Raw genomic sequence first — 24,012 nt, forward strand, 5'->3', positions numbered from 1 at the left:
AATTGCTTTTTTAATAGGGTGATTGCTGTTAAAACCCTGTCTGCGCAGATAGAAAGGTACAGCATGTGCCTAATATATTAAACAGGGGGGTAGCCCCCCCCTCCCAAAAAAAATCTCCTCCTATGATGCATTCTTATCACAGCGCTGCCATCTCATTCAGTGAACAAACTGGCCATAAATTAGCATTTATCTTTTGATAAATGAATCCACGAAAACACAAGTAGGTAAACTCAGGCCTGTCAGATTTACACATTACATTAAAGCGATTTCTACCCCACATGTGGGCTCCCCATGGGCATATTTTATTACTTCCATCTGGAGATGAAGAAATATTTCATATGTGCGTTTGAGTGGTATGAACAAAAATGTGTCCCTTTCAAACAGTATGCACTATTATACCCGAATACAAATTAAATACATTTTTAATTCTTTAGGAAGACTGAATTAGGTTTCCTAAAATCAGTGTGTGGGGGTGACACCAACCCCAAAGGATACACTATAGCACAGGCACTGTGTCCTTTCCATGGCTGGTGCTACATTTTTATATGGAGTGATTCCACTTAGAAGTTTCTCCATAACAGAAAACCATGTGACGTGTGCTAGTGATTGTTGTGCCTAATCAGTTTTCCAGCCTAAACAGTGCACACCAAACCCAAAAACCTATCATTACCCTTCCAGGTGGCTGATTTGCATATCGTTCTCACTATAACCATTATGAGCCATGAATTATCTGTATTGGTCCCAGAAAGTCAAATACACTTTTGGTTGAAAGTAATTTAGCTACCTCACGGCTTGATCTACTGTACCTCAATGCTCTTACATTTAAACTGCAACCCTAACCCTTACCCAGTCTCTTTACCTTGTCATGGGCATTAATTAATCACCAAGTGTGATTTTTGAAGTGAGTGGAAGGTAAGGAAAAAATATATATAAAATATATTTCATAGTATATAATATATATATATAATATAATATCATATATATTATTCTCTTTTTCGGGTTTTAGTAATTGTATTTTTCGGTGCTTATTTTTTGCTATTTGAGTTTCATGTAAAATAGTTTTTTTTTTTTTTCAGGGCTTTTGTTTTTTATATACTGTATGAAATTATTGTTTTCGGTTATAAGTTGTACCTTCTTTCCTTTGCTGTCTTCCACAATTAAATCCCTATGGTCAAGGGCACATTCTTCTGGGGTTTTTGTGTGTGGAGGTCTTTTTGTAAATTTCGCCACAATTCTGTTTTAAATCCTCTGTATCTTAACTATAATACAACTTTAAATCCTGCTAAGAAGCCTCCATCCTGATTGTAATCTCATTTTAAATCTCGCAAGCGGAGTCTCCAATAGAAATGTAGGAATGTGCTGTCACTCAGTAGTTGGGGCGGGTTTACAGTATTCAGAACAAATCAGTATAGACATTGCCCAGCAATACTAGGAAACGCATTTATTGTTATTTTTGTAGTCTTTTTTTTTTTTTTTTTTTAAATGGTTAAAGGGTAAAGTCAGCGTGAATTGATTAACCATTTCCACAGTATCGGGGGTGTTTTATATAAAAACCGAAAATCAGAAGCCCTATATGTATATATAGGAAGTTATGTTCTTGGGTTGTTTGCCATTACTATAATAAAATATATATATATATATATATATATATTATATATTATAGATATATATATATTATATATTCTATATATAATATATAAGTAAGTGTGCGCCAAACATTGCACTTATTAGAGCCCTAAAGAGTAGAATTTAGTAAAATTAGAAATGTACATCTTTCAAAATGTTTTAAACTTTTTTTGGAATTAACCGGTTGTTGATGCTCAATGTAATTTGCAGGCTGTTGCACTTCATAACAACCTATTCACACTCATTTGGGCAGTCTATTTCAAATCACATCACAGACGTAACTGTTAATATTGGATGAGTCTATTTCATTTAGGAATGAACTGATTGATGGGTGGTACAGATAGTCAGCATGTGACCACTTAATTTGAGAGAGAACACCCTAAATCACAGCAATATATGATATTGCCAGTGAGGCCTGACTTGTGGGACATGCTGTTAAGTTTAAAACAACGAAATAAATACAATAAAAACGTTATTTGGGGAAACTACTTTTAAAAAGGTTATCACTACCTTTCCAGTGTGGAATTTTATTAACTTTTTAACAAACACACATACATTTTGATATATATAGTATATATATATATATATATATATATATATATATATATATATATATATATATATGAGTGAGAGAGAGTTTAGAGTCCAAACCGGCAACATCAAATAATATACAGATAGCAAAAATAAAACCTTGAGATCCTAGAAATCCTGTGACTGCCTCTCTTCTAGATCTCAAACTGCTTTTCTATGTTTTGTAGTGATTCCATAGGCATGACATTGCAGGCGTACTGGGATCTCAAAGATACATAAGAAGAACCAAACACTTTTGCAAGAGAACAAGAGTAGTGTCAATATACAATTTATTAAAACCAGATGTCTTGACTGTTGAGCTGGCATCCCATGCTTCTCATGAGCAGGATTTGATTACACCACCACAAGCTCAATTTTGATTAGATGCAGTTTGTGGACTGCTAAAAATTCAGGACAAGAGCTGTGCTGGACCCTTGCATTTTGTAGTTAAGTAAAATCACAAAGACTATCAGTTGTATATATAAGCCAGTTGAGCACTGGCCACGTCACCAAGTACCGAAGCAAAATAATCTAAACTTGGAAAGATTTACATTGTCACAATGTCACAGCAGCATTTCAAGAGATATGCGTCAGAAAAAAAAATTATTTAATTGTCTTTTTTTTTCTTTCTTAAAAACATAATCATACAAAATTACTATTCCTAATTCTCGAGTAAAAACTTAACAAGGAGTGCCCAATGGCTGCCAGTGAGAACAAAAGCACTTGGATCATTAAGACCGATGTGATGCTGAGCATGGAAAGTAAGAGGTTCATGAAACAAAGAAAGCGCTGGGCTGCAGTGTGGAAGTTTGTGGGATTGTGTAGCTTGGTGGTTTGGGATAGAGAGCTCAGGGTTGCAGTGTGTGTGGCAGTGATTGAAAGCCACAACCTAAATCACAGATGGACCCCATAAAGAAATTAATGTGAAACAGAGGTTGGGCTCGGAATGTATTTCTTCTGTGTCAACTCAGGGAATGTGTGGAGAACCAAGACAGCAAACCATCGCAGCCCAGTCACTGAGCATCAATATCCGTCTCTTTCAAAAAGGTAGACCACATTTTTCCTTCCAGCCAGGAACGAGACCTTAGTTAACTAATTTAGAGAGGCACCATGAAAAGCTGACTACAGATCCAGCAGTCACATCCACAGCCAAGTCGAAAGTAGCCAGATTCTTGTTTGGGTAGCCATTGTCAGAAAGCATGTACGTAGTGTTCTAGACCCCCTGTGCACCCCCCACCCCCCACCACTGGCAGCCATGGGGAGACACCTCGTTCCCTCTGTGTCTCTTCCCGTCTCGCTCGTCAGTCTCAAGGCTCAGTTCATGTCGATGGTGTTGAACACCCACTCTGTGAATTTGTTCAGCTTGGCCGAGGCATTCTGAGACTCCTCCTGCAGCCTCTGGTTGTCCTCTCGGAGGCTTTGCACCTGCATCTGCAGCATGGCTTTGTCTTCCTTTTCCTGATTCAACAGAGAAATTCAGTCAGTCCGGCAGTTCACACTGCAGCACAGATTACATATACAGTAAACAACTTTCTCCTCATCACCAGTTCCATATTAAAAGGGATATTTTAGATCATTTTACATCAACAAGTATTTTTTTTCCCTCGCTTGTTTAATGTCCTATTGGCCTGGTTTCACAGACCCTGGGTAGCACTAATCTACCTCGAGTTAGGTGAGGAATTCCAAGATTATTGCCGATCAGGGTCTGTGAATCTAGACAACTGTGTGTTTTGCATCCTTTAATATTGCAGTTTCTACTTAGATCATTAATTAGCTGGTTGTTTCAGAAATGTCCTGCAGTGGTACAGCTGAAATGTAAATGTTTCCAACGGGGTCACATTTCAGGGGACAAATTCCTACCTAGTGATTTAAACAACATTGGAAAGTCACAATGACACCCAGCAATAACCCTCTGCACCAACCGCTTAACCGAGTGAGTGACAAGTTTGCTGTTGTGAAAACTGGTTTGAAAATGCAGCATCTTTAGATGAGGACTAGTCCTGCACGGTCTCTCCCAGATCTCATGAATATGCATCGAAACAAGGATTACAACTCCCTTTTCGTGTAAATCACAGTAGCAGCTATAAATTGCTCTTACCTTCTTTAAGTCTTCCTGAAGTAGTTTCACTATTGATTCGAGCTGACTGACCTTCCCAGTGAGGCTGGAAGGGACCTCACTGCAAGGAAACAAACAAACAAAGAGTTAAGTGAGTGAAACCAGGTGCATTTTCAGAGTGCCAGTTGCTGTCCTTGCTGTCTCAGTGCAAGACTCTTGAGCCAGCATCTAAGAAAACAGAGATGCTCATCCTAATCCCCACCCATTCAAAGCAGTGCCAATAATTGGTGCTGACTGCAGTGGTGTTGATGTAATGTAGACTCCTGTCTAACTAGGCGATGTGGTGAGAAAAACATGTGTAAAGAACCACTGGGAAACTAACAGCATTGTAGCAATGGCCTGCCGATGATAAGCTCAAAAAGCACTGCTCTTGTAGGCAGATTACATGACCTAGATTGACACCTTTGAGACGTGTTAAAAAGTGCACAGGAGGAAGCAACAGTAATAAGGAGCCTGTGGTAACAGACTATTGCCGATGCAGTGAGGCAGTGCTGTACCTGGAGCAGAGACTGAACTGCGGGGAGAGCTGGCTCTCTGGCTGCTGGGGGCTGGTAGCAGCACTCTCACGACCTGGGTTCACTTCATTACCTCTCAATAACAAGGCTCTCTGGTCTGGGAGAGAAAGCAGGGGAGAGAGGCCCATTAATACAATACAGGGAAATTCACAAGAGCAGAATAGAGGTATAAAGAGGTGTTTTGCTCAATGTGAAATTGAAATGTCAGACAGTGCTGCGAGATATGGCCTGGTTTGAACAGGTCGGCCCATCTGGTTAGACACTATTCATCCCCACCTAACAGACAGACCATTACTTTCATAATTATAGTTAATTTGCACACCAAATCTTTTTAAATTTTATTTTAAACCACTATACAGTGTATTAATTCGGTTTCCAAAAGCAGCTTTTTTTTTTTTTTTATTTGAGCCAATCTTTAACATTTTTTTTTAATATATACCCAACAGTGGAAGGGGGGGGGGGGGAGAAAAAAAAGCATACAATCAGTTAAAATGTACAATTAATAACAAACAACTTCCAGAACAAAATGTTTGTACGCATGTTTAATAAAAGTACAGGTCTCCTCAGTGGAGTGCTGTGGGACTCACCCTCGAAAGCTTTGGCAGCATCCACCAGGTGTGACCAGTCCAGGCCAGAGTCCACGTCTGTGTTGGGCAGAGGCATGAGCCCGGGGTCCTGCTGGGCCCGGTGGAGCTCCGATAGAGAGGTGTCCGAGGCAGACAGATCCCCTAACGGTGAGCAAGCACAAAATCAAACAGATGCCATGCATAACATGGGATAGGCTGCTCCTCAACACAAGCACCACTAGGGGGCAGAGTTAGGCTTTCCATAGATTTCTTTTTACTTTATATAATGTATTGTGCATTAAGGGGATTTATTTTAAATAGGCAATAATATTTCAATGAATTCTGGCCAGGAGTCTAACTTTATATTTGTAACTACAAATAGTGCCTAGCAAGGGAAGTGTCACTAAGTTTTATAATATGATGTAGTTAAAAAATGAATGTGCTTTTTTGTTTGTCAAGGCACCTCTCAGAGCTGTACATATTGATAAAGAAAAAAAGGCTGCTCTATAACACAGGTCCAAACGGCTGACAATATATTATAAACATGTTTTTTTAACAAAAAGCACATAAGTGTCATTAATTTATCAGTATTCTCAATATTATAAAACTAGCTGTAGATAGCGGTTATGACTTGTTCTCTTCTACTTTATTAAAATGGTTCTCAATTCACATGAAACCCTTCCCACAGCTGCAAATACAGAATTAGAGTCAACAGTATTGAGACGAGCAGACTAAAATCAACCACATGCAAAACTATAACCATCAAGGACAGACAGGGTCCTCTAGATACCCCAGGACAACAAAAGGGGAAAATGTGTACACAATATAGAGCTCTTTGCTCTTAACATTCCATTCAGAGTTAGAAAGGGTTGATTTTTTTTCTTTTTTTGTCAAAAAAAATGACATCATTGGAACAGCTGCATAAAGTAAATGCCTCATGGGTACTGAAAGCTTCTATAAACTGAAGAATACAGGAAATAATCAGACACCTGCCAAATAAAACTGTTAAACGACACAATGCTCTAATTAAACTAATTGGTGTCAATTGAAGAAGCTGTGAAGCTATTTAAAAGAGGCGTTTCAGAAGTGCGTGAGTAAATAGAGTGCACTCTTAACAAGCTGGGTAGTAACACTTCTTAATACAGAAGGAAGGCAACTGCTAGAAAGGAAACTGTTTTTACAGAGCTGAACTACAATACATATATGTATAAAAACTACAGCATTGTTGTTAAGATGGGGTAACTTGGTGCCATTGGATAAAACCTGGTTACAACTCAGAATTCTTCTTTTGTGGTATGGCTTTATTTTATATTACAGAAAAGCAGACAGGAAAAAGAAAGCCAACTTGTGGAAGATGGAGAACTACTAACCAGGGAGAAATTAATGGGAGTTAAAACATTAAAAGTATTTACAGTATAATTGTAAATCTCGAAAAACTACTCACTTGTAATCTTTTGTTGTCATTTTTGTATGACTTTAGTATAAATACATGTTAATTTGGATTCATATGTTGTTTTTATTTTTACTTTATGTGAACGGACACACATTTGCCCGTTTTCCCATTGGAAATAGTGATATTTTGAAATATCACTGTCCTGGTCACAAAAGCAAAGTTTGTGGGAAATAATAGCCATTTTCTATACTTTTGAGGCATAAGCAATTAGGAAATAACACTTACTACCCAGGAACAAAAATTGTGTTACATAGTGATATTTTTTGTTTATCATCGCCAATGTATTTAATCAAAATCAAATTTACAAGAGCACCACAGCTCCATTCCACTCCATTTTTTCCTTCTTATCGATTCAGTTTCAATTTGCATTGCATCTCTCTGTGGTGATCACGGTATATACAGCGGAAATAGAAGAGTGGAGAGAAAAGCTTTTTTCAGTGCAGAACAGTAATGGTGGTATGGCTTTATCTTAAAAAGCCAACAAGTGAAGAACAGACACAGAAAGAGAGAACTAGGAGGAAAGTCACAATTAATGGGAGTTAAAATGTGATTTAAGATAATCATGATTATGGTGATAATTTTAAGCCCCTAATTGAAAATCCCTAGCGCAGGGGTGTCCAATCACGGTCATGGAAGGCCATTACATCCTAGGTTTAACAGGCAAAACGACATAATGAACTACTTCAGGGTCTGGACAGAGGTTTAATTGGTTTAATTAAACAATTTAGAGCAGGGCTGGAACAAAGACCAGAAGTGGAAAGGCTGACTTTGGCCACCCCTGCCCTAGGGTACTGGAATGGGACTGGCCCAGGCTGAAGCTATCCCTGCAGACCGTCCCCTTACCGTGCAGGCTCTTAACCCCCAGGATGTGGGATGGCCGTCGGGAGGGCAGCGTGCTGGGGGCAAGGGGACGCGTGCTGCTAAATAGGACCTCGCTGGGCAGGGCCTGGCCCAGGAGGGAGGAGAAGGTGGGCTCCCTCTGCCCGCTGTAGATACTCTCATCAGACAGGGTCCTGTGGAGCGAGCGCCGGCAGGGTGCAGAGCTGGGGAAAGAGGGCTGCAGGAGGGGGCAGGAGACAAAAATAGAAGGAGGGAAAGGAGAGATTTTTGTTTAAATAAACAAGCACAAAATGCAGTTTGCCTTTTTTAATTTCAGCATTTTCATTCACAGAGCTGTGCACTTCAAAACAAGTACCATACTACTTCGAATTAGCGCCACCCTCGAATTAATGCCTCACTCACATGAGCTTTTTAATAAACGCCGCTCTCAATAAAGAAAACGTTTTTTTTAACCCTGCTCAAAAAAGAAATAAAGAAATGTGCAACCCTGGCTATGTGCATGTGACGCCCCCGAACAGACTGCAGCCTCAGTCCACCATGTAATACAAACTAATGTACACACACCTTAGTAAGCACATTGTATTTTATGGTACAGTCCTGAAAGACAAACCAGGAACTTTTGACAGCATAGCAGTCCTTCACATCCTTTGATTTATTAATTTTTTTCCAGCAGCGTTCAGTGCCAACACATCAGGGGATAAAACAAGGGCTGTGTTTACCTTGTCCTCAGTTTGGATGGTGAAAACTTAAACTCAGAGAAACGCTTTGCCGGGCACTCTAACCGCTATCCGAAAGCTGGCTGAAGGTATCGTCTTGTAAGGGGTTTGTTTGTTTTGTTTTTTATTCAATTAGAATTTTACTGAGTTCTGTACATACATATACATACTTGCTTACTACCTATGAGAAGATTTAGTTTCGGTTTCTCTTAGAGAAATTACAAACAAGCAGGTAAATTACAGTGAGGAAAAAAAAAAAAAAACTAATAACAGAGTAGGAGATATTTTAGTTTTAACAGAAATCAAAGCGATATTCAGAGGTAATATTTTTTGTTAAGACAAAACAACTGCATCACACTCAACTACCGTTCTCTCTCCTTGTCTTGTCCCGCCCCACAGCAACCAATACACCGATTCGCTGGTACAGTACTCCCCTGACCTCCCAACTCCCACTTAACAGGCTCTTGTTAACTGTCAGTAAATGTACTGTATTCAAGCCCAAAAACACACAAGAGTATAGTGCTGCAGATAGGAGGCTCTCAAAGCACCGCTTCTAAAATGCCTTAAATCATGTAATAAAATACTACACCGTTCAAAAACCATAGTATTTCTGACAAACGCTGCCCTCAATTAAGTGCCGCAGCAGTTTTTAACATAAAATAAATGCTGCAGTGCTAATTCAAAGTAATAGAGTAAATAAACATTTTGGCTTCATGAGTGTTGTGGCTGTGTTTTTACATCCGAAAAGAACAAACATTGCAACTGCTGGATTCTGTACTATACAGTGCATCAGTCAGCAGACATTGGAAATGTTGACGATTAGCAGCAATGGCATGCTAATGAATGCAGGTAGTGAAGGAAGACGAGTCCCACCTTGTGCTGGTCTTTCAGGCTGGGTGGAGGGCTGTCGAGGCTGATGAGTTTCTTCAGGTCCTCCTCTACAGTGGATTTGCAGAGGCGCTGGGGGGAGCGCAGGTCTCGAATGGAGGGGCGCAGCTGAGCCTGACCCCCCTCCGGACCATCACTCTGGTGACGCCTGCAGGGTAAAGAGGAGGGTAAGGGGGCAGTTATACACTGCACTTTTGTACTGCACACACACCCACACACGTACGTGCATGGGTGTGCCAACCCAGATACACAAACAGAAACCAACACTAAGATGTGTTTCATTTAATTTAGGGAACATTAAATTGACTGTTTATTAGAATTTAATTTGATTTTCTTTCAGTGGAATTATTACCTAAGGTTGCAAAAGTTGAAACCATGAACGAAAAACAAAATCATAAAATGGTACAGTATTTTACTAAACGTATGACCGAAAATGTCCTGTTTTATGAGGATCTGGCATTCATTTCTATTTTTTTGCTTTTCAAAACATAAATTGGTGCATTGTGAACCACTTTAACTATATACTGTTGAGAAAAATCTATAAAAAGTTTGAAAAAAACAAAAACAAGTAAAATATTAAGATGACTATAAAGTACTAAATTAAGTCTGATTAAAAATGTGTATGAGTGTTTAAACTATAATTATCAGTAGTAATTAAACAGAATTCAACTGAAAAAGGCACATACATTATATACACAAAATTAGTTTACTCCTATGCTGTTTAAAGTCACCTTCTCTATACTAGAACAGCCTGTACACATGTTGACAGAACTAATTCAAAGTGCTGGGCATTCACTTGTATTGAATCTGTTCTTGATTGCAGACACTGCAACACCTCTTTCTACTAATAGATACCAGTAAACAGTCCAATATCTAGTAATGCACTGTTTCTGCTTTAGAACTGTAAGATGCACACACAGCTGCAGTCCACTAGGGGTTGCCGATGGACTAGTATTGGTTCCAAAAGCACAAGGATTAGTTTTAGGAGGAAAGGATTGTACAAAATGCAATACTGTACGTCGCAGAAAGATGGATGTCTAGGTTAAATCACTATATAGGCCTATACGTAATTATGCCTCTCAAGTTTCTACACCTAATGTCAACAGGTAATAATTGCATCAGTGAAATTCATCCTTGGCTGTAACACAAAATAAGCGCTATCAGCAACATGAAAAAGTGTATCAGCATGGCCTATATCTACCCTGTGCACATGCAGAAGTGTAGGATTGACAGTCAGATGCCACCATATAAACTCAGACTGTGATAAACACAATACCTTGTGCTAAAGAAAGTTCCATCACAACTGGAAAAGCTGTTCTCTCGACATACAGTAAAGTGTATAAATATGCAAGTGCGACTATCCTCAGCAAATACTGAGACAGGTCTGAAAGTATCCTATCAGCCATGTGCAGGGGTCATACCATTTACAATGATGTAATACAGTGCCGCTCCAGTGGAAGTAAGTGCAGCATACCATGTGGCTGATTTAACAACCAATTTAAAAGGTTTTCTTCCTCATACCTAATTCCCTAATACCTTTTGTCCACCTGTGCTGTTTGCATTATCCCCCCTGTGCTGCATGCACTCTTACTTTCTGGTGTCCCCGAAATCCACAGAGTTGATGGTGCCCCCGGGCTTCCTCCAGCCGATCAGGTACTTGCTGGTGGCCCCCTGACGTGGGTAGAAGGTCTTGGGGCCGGGGGAAAGGGAGGTCTGGGAGGAAGGGGAAGTGGCTGGGTGAGAGTCCTCCCGCGGAGAGCTCCGGCTGGAGCCAAACACCACAGGGCTGCCTGAGTGCCTGGAGCTGAGGGTGCTGAGACAGAGAAATGAGAGGGGCAATTACATCATGAGGGCTCACCGATACACCAGGTGAAAGTACAGCAGCAAATAACAGTGCAATGGGATGTTTCTTCTCTATGCTATACTTTATAATGCATGTATGTTTTTCCAGAGTCTTTGCAGGACAACATACTGTACCCCATAGGGTTCAAAATCAGTTTGATCATTCTAAAAAGTAATCTGGAAGGAATGTCGATAGAGTTTCGTCAATCTGGTAGTACCTTTGAATCAGAGACTAATGGAACTGGATAAGTGACCACAGTGCTTGCATAGGTTGAAAGCAGCAAATCCACAAAATGACAACAGTGAATGATTTGCAGGTTGATTATAAGCTTCCATGTCACTCCACAGAATACCCACACAAGTTTCATCATAATCAGATCAGCAGATATCAAAAGACAGGGAAACTTCACTGGGTACAATCAGTCATGCAGTATATCAGAATTTTTAGAACCTTCTGGGGTACTAAAATTGCCCTGTCGAGACTTTGAAAAAAAAACAACATATGCATTATAAGTATAGCACAGTCAGGAAACGTACCAAGGTAGAATTATACATGCAGACCGATGTGGACATACAGATCTCCGATTGCACTCATTTAACAATGTTTCACATATTTAGGGGGAAGTAGGAAACAGAAGTGTTCTAGTAGTGTGATGGTAACAGTTTACAATCAGTTAAAATGAAACGTGTGTTGCTTTCTCACTTATTCTCCTTAAAAAGACTACCTGGTGGAAGGTAAAATAAAAAGTGAATCTGTCTCCTAGGATGAATGCGGATAGCCCATTCTGCAGTCTAACATACAGCACATTAGCATTCAGATGGGATACACAGTGAATGCAGAGCGGTGACTCACTTGCAGTTTCATAATGATCTGCATTAAATGGAGCCCACTCTGAAATCATCCTCTGGAAATCTACCTAGCTAGTTACGGTGGTTGGGGAGAGGGGGGGGCAGGACGTTCCTGCAGGAGGGTCTGCTTGAAGTGGGAATCTGAATTTCTCCAGTGTCTTTTCAACAATAAACTGATGATAAAACAGGCTCTTGTAACAGAACTAGAAAGGCATGACATTTAAAAAAAATCAATCAATCAATCAATCAATAAACAGAGCAAATCTGGGAGCATTGTGATCTAGAATCAGACCAATGCAATGATAATAAGTGTTCTTTCAGCTTGGTCCTACTAGGTTTCCTGTATTACACTTCCCTGCTGGGAGAAAGACAGAAAGAAAAAAAAATACGGGGGAGTAGAGGAATCAAAGAACACAGAGAAAATTTTTTTTAAAAAAAACTCAAAAGAATTTGGGTCAGTTATATAACTTGCCGAACAAACACGAAATTCATTTTAGAATCATATATACACACACACACACACACAAACATATATATATATATACACACACACACACACACACACACACACAATATATATATATATATATATATATACACATACATACATACACACACACACAGGGTATTTTATATAGTGACTGACTTATTGTGACACTGCTGTGAAAACAACAAAGCGAAAAAGCATTCACTGCTGAAGATCAGGTATATAACAATGCAGCTTCGTCCTTGGATAAAGGGTATTATTTTATCTTTTGGGAAAAAAAATAAAAAACCCACCAGTAGCAATGAACATATTTATGGTTAGAAAATACAGTCCATTCTCAAAACATACAGCAAGTTGCACACACACACAAACTATAGACAGCTCATGTTTCAATATGGCTACAGATGGGAGTTTTATTTTAGGACACCTGCCAATACTTAACTCCTGTATCTGCCATAATTTCCAAGAACTTGTGGAACAGAACTTGATTGCAAAGAACATTAAAGGTTTCCATTAACTCTCTGCAAGCCACCCTGCCCTGCTCCTTGCCTGCTGGGACCCAGCATGGAAACCAATAATATGTTCATCACGAAATACAAGTAATTTACAGTACACATCTGTATTTCTACTCGTTCATTTATTGTTCATGAAAAGGGGAGGGGTGCTGGTTACAGTTGGGCACACTGCCACCCTTCTTCAATCCTGACCTGAATACCTGGAGATGAAAGGCTTGAGAGGCAGGTAAGTGCCTAAACCAGATAACGCTCTGGGCTGTTTTAAAGCCAATGAATTCCTATACCTGGAGTGGGAGGCCGTGTCACTCAGGCTGTGGGTGCTGCTGTCATGTGCCATGGGAGGGTAGGTGCTGGGGCTCTTGGCATGGCTCTCAGAAGGGCCTGGAGGGCCGGGGGACTCTGCAGCAGGGGGGTGGCGATCCCTGCTCCCCTCTCCGCAACTCTGCCAAGGCGAGGGGGCCTTGTCTTTGCCCCCTGGAAGGGAGGTTGCGCTGTACGAGGTGGCGTCGATGCCGCTGTCCGCTGATGCTCCCTGTAGGAAGCCCCCAAAGCCATTGAGCTCAGAGTCTGGCCGTTCCCCGGCCCCGCCCCCTATCTCATACCACTTGTCATCGCTGTGCGCGCTTGAGGCGTTGCTGGACAGGGTGTTACTGCTGGAGTGGCTGGAGTAGGGAGCCTCCGTCTGCATGGAAATAACAAGACACATGATAATACTTTGTGTGTACATGTTGTGCAGCTTGGGTGAGAGAGTGTCTGCTCAAACTGTGCAAAATTATTGTGTTATAATTTTATAATAAGAGACACCCAAAACACGATGTATTAATTTACCAGCTAAATAGTAAACAGCGAAAAATCACATTACACTGTGTAACAGAATTTTTGTTCCTGGGTAGTAAGTGTTATTTCCTAATTGCTTATGCCTCAAAAGTATAGAAAATGGCTATTATTTCCCACAAACTTTGCTTTTGTGACCAGGACAGTGATATTTCAAAATATCACTATTTCCAATGGGAAAACGGGCAAATGTGTGTCTTTTCGTTCACATAAAGTCAGAAAAAAACAACATATGAATCCAAATTAGCATGAATTTATACTAAAGTAATACAAAAATGACTACAAAAGATTTAGAAGTGAGTAGTTTTTCGAGATTTACGATTATACTGTATTCCCATTGGAAATAGTGATATTTTGAAATATCACTGTCCTGGTCACAAAAGCAAAGTTTGTGGGGAATAACAGCCATGTTCTATACTTTTGAGGCATAAGCAATTAGGAAATAACTTACTACCCAGGAACAAAAAAAAAAAAAAAATTTTAAAAATTGTTATACGGTGTTATTAGCACACATGCAATTCCCTTTTAAAACATTCATTTAGGTCAAAGGAAGCTCTCCATTTCTATTCCTTATTCTCAGGGTATCTGTTTTCACTTGGACTTCCTGGGTCATTACACCTCAGCAATTTCTTCTGGTTGGTTAATGAAAGGAAAGCAGCCCAACAATGTGTAGTACCATGCATCATATTTTAAAATACAAATACTATAACTAAGTTTACTATAATGCGTTTCTTTCAAAACTGGACATTTGGGAAGTAGAAACTGTGGAACTACAATCAATTTAAGGGTGATTTGTTGATTTATAATGGGCAATATACCACATTCGCAATAAAGGGAACCTGGGACATTGTATCAAGTGAAACTCAGGTGACGACTTTCTTTAACATTAATATCTTGTTCTCAGTAATTGTTAAAAAAAAAAAAAAAAAAAAAAAAACACACCCATTAAAAAGGTGTAGAAAATCATATTGTTAGAAAAACCCTTATATAAAACTTTTTTAACTCGAATAAGCATTAGTTAGGACACCCTGTGAGTTCCACCTGGGATTGAAATGAACAGGACAGGAGGTCTAACTAATGCACCGTTCTTCATGGCGTCCAGCACACTGCACAATAAAGTAAGCTCAGGTCCGGAGAGTATTTTATTTATTTTTTAAATTAAAATAAATAAATTAATTAATTAATTAAAAAAAAAAACAGTAAAAGTTTGTGTTAATGAATTATGAAATAAGTCTGCAGTGTCCCACAACTACGACAAAGAGAATAAATCAGGGTCCCCTCCAACTCACAAAGGGTGTTTGTTATAGTGGAAACATTTCACAGTAAAGATCTGTAACACTGATATTATCAGCTCTATGGTCAAGCAGTTATTCATTGTTACCCATGGTCATCGTTGTCTGTGCCTATGAATAGTCAGAATATTCAGGACATATACACACAACGAGTAAGCAGGTGAAAGAACAGAGCTTTGTGCTGCAGTGTCTGTGTCAGGCTGGCTGGCTCACCTGCCCGTGCTTGTTGGGAGAGAGGTGGATGACCTGTTCCTGTCTCTGGATGCGCGGTCCACTCGTGCTCTCCCTGTAGGGGGGCAGCCCCTTGGAGGAGGGTGGGGGGTGACTGGAGGGCTCTGAAACACAAACAGGAGCTCAGCGCTAAGAGGAGAGCAGATATTTTCACACACACACAGAGGACAGACAGAGATAACACAGACATGTTTATAGTGTTCACGAGGACTAACCATAGACTCCTATCGTATAGAGCAGGGATGTCCAAATCATGGTCCTGGAGGGCCATTACACTCAAGGTTTAACAGGTAAAATGAGATAATAAACTATTTCAGATTAGATGAAGGTTTAATTGGTTCAATTATACAACTTAGAACAGGGTTGGAACAAAGACGAGGAGTGGAAAGGCCAACTTTGGTCACCTCTGGTATAGAGTTACTATTCGAAACAGGTGCACAGGGATCAACACAGTACTGATGGACCCAAAGTAAATACTCCTGTACTGAATGTTTTTCTTTTACGTGCAAAATATATAATTTAAACATTACAGCGAATTGGCCTCAAAAGGTAGATTTTGTCAGGTTTTCCTACTTTGGGGGGATTTTTTTGATCCTGTATAAAAAAAAGCCCAAAGGCACAGAGAATATGCTTTAATAATGAAAGCAAATGGGTTACAGTTAACAAAACCAAGGCCCTCCAAAGGAAAATAGTGTAGGCAGAGCAGGAATCTTGTCCTTGCTCAAGAACACCCCAGTCCCCTCTGTGCTAGGAGGCTAAGGCTGGATTGAGGAATCCGTGCACGCTATGGTTCTCCCTCCCCCGCCGAATCCACTGTCTCCTTCTCTTTAGTGTGCCAAGCCTCATAGCTTGGAGTATTTACTAGTTTTACTGGCAAGTGCAGGACAGAATCATGATTTAGAGGGGAGATGGAAATGCTCAGGTCTGCTGGCTGCAAGCCTGCCCATAATTCAAGAGGCTCTTCTGTGCTGCTGCTGACAACACTCCAGGCTGACTCTCCAAACAGATGTGTGTCTGCAGCGGCCCAAATAGTGTAGGTTTGTGTGTCTCAGGGAGGCTGGACCCATCTCTCTGGCAGTGTCTGGGCAGGGCTAGTTACAGTCTAGCTCAATAATGGTAAAAGTCTATGTTGACATTCCAGTTTGTTTACCTTCTGGTGGTTTTAGCTGTAATGACAACTCCATGCCCCAAAACCTAACATTGAAACCTGCTTGTGAACCAAAATGCTAGTTATGGCGTATTAGCTGTCATAGCTACAGTACAAATCTTATTAAAGAACAACCATTCTAATTTTTTATTTTAATTCTTCAAATAAGATTCTTTGGACTTAAATCTACTCCTCGGTTCTATTTTCCAGCCACAGATACATGTAACCTTGGCTGGATAATGACACTGGCTGATCTGTCTATGAAGTTACAGTACAACTCCAAAGTTACATATAGGGAATTGAGGAAGTTCTGCAAGGTAACTAACTGAAACTTGCACTATTTGTAATGATTTAACGTATGTTCATTATATTCATAAAATGTCTATACCTTTCCATAAGGAATAATAATGAGAATGCAGATAAGCTGTGTTTAACTTAAAATGCACAGATCTTTCACAGCAGCCAGGAGCCTTGTACCCAGTTTCAAGTGTTGTGCTCGACTGGTCGGTTTGTAAGTGTGGGGTTAGTAACTCTGAGGTGTACCTGATTTAGAAAAATCAGAACTACAAACTGTACAAGTTTAGGAGTGCAGTGCATAATCAAGCCTGCATCAAGTTGGACAGGTGTGGGAAGTAACTGAACCAAAGCAGATGAATAGCCTGAATGAAGGAGACTGTGACTAACAAATACCCACAGGAAGGAGAAAAAGAAAGAAAGATTTGGCTGTAAACTGTACCCTACAGCCTCAGCATTTAACATCAGTGAAAATGATTTCAGCAACTGCAGAGAAGCACTGGCAACTAGTGACCACGAGGGGGCCACTGTCACCACTCCTCCAACATGTGCTACTGGGGGGTCACCCCGAGTGGACGATGACAGGAGGCTAAGGAAGTTGTGAGATGGGAAGCCCCCTTGAATACATTGGGGTGGGGCTAGAATGCAGGCGTGGCACACGACATTGACACTGCAAGTGAAAGCCCAGCGGGGGCCAAAGCTTCAACAATAGAGGCAGCATGGGTCTGAGACACTTCCTTAAGTAAGAGACCCCCTCCTGCCCCTTCTGAACAGGATAATAGCAGGGTTCCAGCTTGCAGCAGATGGCTATGATAACTAGCTTCACTCTGGTATTATATAAACAAAACACAAGCTTTTGGAAGAGCCTTCCTTTTATCCTGTTAACTGTTAAACTGACATGCACGCACAGACAGACACAAAACACAGAGAATCCATTATGTTCAGTGACTCCAAAAAGTATTCAATCAGCAGCCTTAACAGTCTGTAAGTTTGTTTTTATTCTCAGTTCATAATGGGCATTTAATCCTTTCAGATATACAAACACTAACTGAATAAATGAATAACAGTATAATGTTGCCCATAATAGACACAAATTAAGAAAATCAAAAAGCAGTGGGAGAGTAGCAGAATATACATGATAAAGAATAAAATGGCCAGGTAACTTGAACTGAAAGCAAAAGTGAACAGAGGACTTTTAGATTTGAATACTTGGGAGTCACTGTGCCCGATGCCTCGCTCTTACCAAGTGGTGACCTCTCCGAGCCTGCGCTGCCCACATCCGCCTCCTGGTTGTGCTGCCAGCTGGGCGTGGACTTGCCGCTGCTGCCCGTCTCCCCGATGCTCTGCCGGTCCACTGACAGGGGGGAATGCCTCACTTCGTACCTGCCAGGGAAGCAAAGAGACAGAGCTCCATCACTGCCATCCAAAACCAGATGGTCTTGTTTCTTGTTCAGTCTTCTTTACAGAGTAGCAACCGGTACAGACAATCCTCATGAGAACACACTCTTCCACGATAAGAGAGAAAGGGTGCATGATACAGATTAACCTTCGCCCGCTTGTAATACTCTGCACCGAGCGGATGGAACAGATACAACAGTAAGAAATACCACATTGGAACGTGTTTGCTTTGGCATATTTGATTTTGAACTAGAATCATACTCTTATTTTCTATATAGAATCAAATATTAGTGTCAATATAATACAAATGTATTTTTATATAGCGCCTTTCACACCATGGCATCCCAGAGAGCTGTACAAGGTTAAAAACAAAACAAGAGAGCTCATGTGTACAACACACTCCAGTTACAACCAATAATTTAAAAGCACATTCAAAAAGTATGTTTTAATACATTTAGAAAAATCCAATGTTTCAACCTGCATAACGGTAATCAGGATAGAGTTCCACAACCGAGGAGCACAGCAGCTCAAAGCTCTGGCTCCAGCGGTTTCAAGATGACTTTTTGAAAAATAAACTCAGTTTTATCTGGGTTTATTTTCAACTAGTTGGTAGCCACCCATGACTGAATCTCAGTTAAACACTTTGTAAAGCCCGGGACACACCAGCGCGTCGCTTCGCTGCTATTTTGAGGCACGGTTTACCCAGGGCACACCTGCACATCGCTGCGCTGTGCTTTCCTGGGGGAAAAAACCCACCAAGCAACCATTTTGTGCGAAAAACAACAAAGAAATGTATGTGTGCATCTCGCATTGGATTCAAAGCCTGCTTCAACACTGTAGGATCTGTCCCATGGCATGAACGCAGTGAGACGAGGCATTCTGTAATTGAATAGAAAAATACTGACACAGAACATTGTAAATAGTTTCAATTGTACTTTAATATTGTATTTATGTTAATTTGTGATTGGGGAGAGGTGTACACCATTCAGTCCCCAAAAAATCGCATATAGTAGGCTATAGGCTACGCAGGCGAGATACATTTTATATATATATATATATATATAAAATTGATTGTTTGGCTAGCTGCAACAGTATAGTTAGCCTACTCCTAGTTGTTATTACCTGTGCATTTCTTGCAATTGGTATCTAAGAGATTCACATTGTGAAACACTTGAACGGCATCATTGTAAAGAACAAACACGTTGATGGATGCAATGTATTGTAAAACACATGAACTTGCCATCCACCTGAGAGACGAGGAATGGAGTTGATATTTCAGACCAGATGGCATGGAAATATCCCAGGTCACCTGGTCTGAATGCCAACTCCACTTCGTTGCATTCAGTTTCATTCAAGGGCTGCAAACTGATCTAAATCAATAAGAACATAAGAAAGTTTACAAACGAGAGGAGGCCATTCGGCCCATCTTGCTCGTTTGGTTGTTAGTAGCTTATTGATCCCAAAATCTCATCAAGCAGCTTCTTGAAGGATCCCTGGGTGTCAGCTTCAACAACATTACTGGGGAGCTGATTCCAGACCCTCACAATTCTCTGTGTAAAAAAGTGCCTCCTATTTTCTGTTCTGAATGCCCCTTTGTCTAAACTCCATTTGTGACCCCTGGTCCTTGTTTCTTTTTTCAGACTGAAAAAGTCCCAAAAAAAGAAACAAGGACCAGGGGTCAATACAATACATCGCATTCGCAGTCACTGTCAGTCACAGAGATATAACTTATTTTTTGTGATCCTGCCTTTCAAAACGCTTTATATTTAGTTTTTCTGATACAAATAAAGGACTTTTCAAGTACCTTCACGGACCATTTTGACAATTTTTCAGACCTATTTAAGAGTTTGACAATTCTCAATGTTGAAAAATAACCAACCTTAAAAACAAAGCTTTTGAATTAAGTTTATTTATTTAACTGTATATAACGAAAAATCTGAATCATACTCACTTTGAGTATAGATAAGTTCTTGGACAAGTAAACTTTCTTATTCAGTAACATTTAATCATGTCAGAGGCACTAGTTTACTACACTTATAAATAAAGACTTTATTCTGAAGCAAATGCAAAGACTTTTTTCTTTTTCTTTTTTTTTTTTGCTGAATAAAAACATTTTAACAGTCTATATTTAACAGGAAGGACCAGTCAATAGTTTCTTGTTTTAAACCATTCAAATGGTCTTATTCCTCTAAGAAATTGTGTTTTTGCTTTTGTGCTTGCTTCTAAATATAGTCCACTGTGTTAGAGGGCAAAGTCTGCCCATAATAAACTAACTTAAACAGTAATGTAACTGCTGCTACTGCAGCCAAGTCATTTCCTGCTAGTTTTAAAATATTTCTATTTGTTAATGAAGAAAACATTCTACCCTACTTAACTAAAGTAAAAACAGGCTTCTGTTATTTTTAAATACCACTGCTTCAGTATTATTATTATTATTATTATTATTATTATTATTATAATAATAATAATAATAATAATAATAATAATAATAATAATAATAATAATAATAATAATAATAAGCACGAATAATAATAATCAACATTTTATTTAAAGTTGGCTTTGAACTTAAACTCGTTCATATGACACAGCAATATGAACATATTAACATCCTTATTTAATAATAAATAAATAAATATATAACCGCCTGGTTCTTCCTCGAGATATATAGTTTGCCTCCCCTGTGTCCTATGGGTTAGGCGCGTACGGTCTCAATCAAGTTACAGTTCAACAGGAGAGAAACAAACTCTAAAAGGTCACAAAAATCAAGAAGTGAGAAAACATTTTACAGTTTTTCCATGATAAATATATACCTCCTTGATTTTTTGGGGCATTTCTATACAAATCATAGGAATGTACTTGGGAGAAGCCACTCTGATGGAATTCTATCTACAGATGGAAAACTTTCACCCATGACCGTTTGTATGTGGAAGCAAGTTATACTGTAACTGCTTAGCAAGATACACAACAACATTAGGCATACTTTTGGGTCCTTAAATTAATATCCTAGGTGGCATGTTGCTTACTTTGCAGCATGAACAAATTTAGTTAAAAAAAAAAAAATAACAATATAAATATCTACAAATTGCATTTTGGTGTTTAAACCATAAATATGTGGAACTATAAGTTGCTAAGGGGATCCTTTAGTCCAACTTACTGAATATGCTGGTATGCTGCCGACATATTTGCTGAGAAACAGTGAGGCAATTGTACCGCAAGCCTTCACAGTGTGTGTGGTATTTTCAGCCCAAGTTGCAAGCAAACTACTGTGGAGTTTAAACAAAAAAAACACACAGAGAGGTGGTAACGGTGGTTGAACAGAGATCACCATGGTTACACAACACTGTCGACGTGCTTTCAAAGCCTGACCAGTTCACAAACATTTCCAGCGAGACTGTTTCTGCCAGCCACAAACCTGATCAGGTGGTTAGGCAAGCTGAAAACAGCTGTATCAGTTGGGATCAAAAACAATAAGTACAGTGAGCCTAACTCAATGAAATCAGTAATTACATTAAGCATCCGAGAGTGGGCTCCAAAGTACCTTCGTGGCAGCAACCCCCCCCCCACACACTTTCAACTGGGATTGCAGAAATAAAAGTAAAATCTGTCTAATCCAGCCAATCTACAATCTGGAACCTGTCTATTCAGGTATCCAGCATGAATTGCAAATTTTATCTGTCTAAAATCAATTGAGATCTGACACTGCAGTCTGGCACCAAGTCATGTGATCTTTCTTTTCTTGGTTTACAATCAAGCATGTTGCAGAAATACAACCTGCGGGTAATAAAACACTTATTTACATAATGGAGAAAGTAAGATGTGAATTATGCAATCCTTGAACTACAGGGTATACCTAGACAGTGCTGCTTCTGCATTGTAGGTACTGCAAAATAGATTTTTTACAGTGTTCAAATAGTTTGTGATTTATTAGGTAAAGTATTAGATACCCGATTAAACAGACGTTACTGTTCACTGAAACTTGTTCCGGTTAAATAAAAAAAAAAAAAAAAAAAAAAAGAGTATAATAAATAAAAAATGCAGGTCAATGAGTTAAGTTAGGAAGCGCATGTATTAATACCAATTGTAAAACATAACTACCTAAACTGCAATAAGCTATGTCATTATTTACAGGTTTGTCTTGCACAGACAGCATGCTGACAGTGGAGCAAGCTCTGCACACCTTTATTATCCCAACAAGAGTAATGCTGCTGCAGTTTTAAGAGCTTATCGCTGCTAATCAAAATACTGCAGCAATGATGCTCTCACTAGCTGTCCACAACATCCTGCCAAGAATAGACATTGTAGTTGAAGCAAATCCCATTGACTGCCGTATGGATTGAAACCTCTGAATGCTGGGATACTTCACCCCTCCCCATCGCTCAGAGTGGAACATCATGTGGCATCTCTACCTGCTTTCAGTGCTCTCCCTGTCTCTTTCTGACCCATACCACTTCAAGTATATGTAATCTTTTGTGGAGCTCACCCCTCAGGTACGGATTTCTGTCTCCAGTGGGAGCCACTCCCAGAGCCAGTATCGCTGGAGTAGGAGAGGCTGCTGGGAGAGTTCCTGCCATGCTGGGACACCAGGGCGTAGTTACTGTTAGAGCCAGGGGAGAACCTGAGGGGACAGGGGACGAGAGATGTGAAACAGGGTATGGGATCCGAGGCATTTCACAGCAGAGGTTATTTTTAATGGACAACAAAGACCCTTTCAGGCTATCACAAAGCAACAGCTGGAAGTCAAAGCGGTAAAAGCATGCAAGCGTAGTAGCAGAGAGAAGGCATTGAAGAAGTGGCAATGACCAGCTCTGTGCTTAACGAGAAGCAGCCAAATCTCAGTGTGAGAAAGTGCTGTACTCCACTCAACACAGTGGGTTAGAGCTCTTAGTCCTACCGTATATTATAAATCTTGTATTCGAAATTCACCATTAAAGATTTGTCAAAATTCCAGTACATCTTGTTCTACAACCTCTGAAGTGAGTCTGGGTTTTTTTTATTTCTAGTTTAAAAACAGTATTGTGTGCATAAAATGAAAGACCCCCCCCCCCCATTTAAACCTCTAACTAGCTTTCAGAATCTAGTCATTTCTCTTTAATAGCAGTTGCTGTGTACAATATCTATTTCTGTCATTTTAAATGTTATGTGTAGGATGTCAAGCAAGAGACAGCATTTTGCCGTTTGAGTCACCAGAATTGCTCAGCTTCACATTGGCGGTCATCTGGTCCAAACTGCTTGAGATGCCGTATATAATATGACCCCACACACCACGTACTGACTTATGATGGATGAGCTACCAACAACAACTGGGAATGGGGAGTACCTCTTAGGGTCCAGCGGGCGGCCGTCGCTGGACACACTGCGGGGGATGATGGCACCCCGCTCCCCCCTCTCTTGGCCCTGGGCCTTCCCCATGCTGCCCCCCACAGACACAGCCCTGCTGGGGGTGCTGCCAGTGTGGCCCTGCGGGGGAGACTGCTGGGGGCTGGAGGCTGTGCGCTGCCACTTGCTCTGGTTGCGGAAGGGGAGCTTGTACTCATAAGGCGCCCCCTCATTGTTGGTCTTGTACTCGGCCACGGGCATCCGATACATCTCCGAGCAGCCCCTAAACAGAGAGGAGGCAGAGAGAGCAGGAAAGGGCTTTGATTTAAAAAACTATACTGATACATGAGACTTACATTAGTGTATGTATATACCCGCTAATCTAATAAAACAGTAATGTCCTCAAATCCATTATCATGATTAATGTGAAAAATATGAGAAAAACTGATTATTTCTTAAAACCAGTCTCCACGACTCTAGAAGCTGCAAATATCGCCTCCAGCTGTTTTAGTCTAGA

General features: G+C 40.1%; 1 protein-coding gene across 3 annotated transcripts in view; it reads right to left on the reverse strand.

Moving 5' to 3' along the window:
* Window positions 1–1,690: 1,690 nt before the first annotated feature.
* Window positions 1,691–24,012, reverse strand: part of LOC121323956 (signal-induced proliferation-associated 1-like protein 1) — a 106,297-nt gene continuing 83,975 nt past the window's right edge. For all 3 annotated transcript variants that reach the window (XM_041265302.1, XM_041265303.1, XM_041265304.1), the window contains 12 exons: window positions 23,497–23,778; window positions 22,660–22,794; window positions 18,025–18,164; window positions 15,323–15,444; window positions 13,268–13,665; window positions 10,882–11,103; window positions 9,276–9,438; window positions 7,690–7,903; window positions 5,415–5,555; window positions 4,810–4,924; window positions 4,295–4,373; window positions 1,691–3,654 (listed from right to left, as the gene is read on the reverse strand). In XM_041265302.1, coding sequence (XP_041121236.1) covers window positions 3,511–3,654; window positions 4,295–4,373; window positions 4,810–4,924; window positions 5,415–5,555; window positions 7,690–7,903; window positions 9,276–9,438; window positions 10,882–11,103; window positions 13,268–13,665; window positions 15,323–15,444; window positions 18,025–18,164; window positions 22,660–22,794; window positions 23,497–23,778 — 2,155 coding nt within the window. In that variant the 3' untranslated portion in view covers window positions 1,691–3,510. The remainder of the gene's footprint in view (window positions 3,655–4,294; window positions 4,374–4,809; window positions 4,925–5,414; window positions 5,556–7,689; window positions 7,904–9,275; window positions 9,439–10,881; window positions 11,104–13,267; window positions 13,666–15,322; window positions 15,445–18,024; window positions 18,165–22,659; window positions 22,795–23,496; window positions 23,779–24,012) is intronic.

Source organism: Polyodon spathula, chromosome 12, assembly GCF_017654505.1.
Source record: "Polyodon spathula isolate WHYD16114869_AA chromosome 12, ASM1765450v1, whole genome shotgun sequence".
NCBI lineage: Eukaryota > Metazoa > Chordata > Actinopteri > Acipenseriformes > Polyodontidae > Polyodon > Polyodon spathula.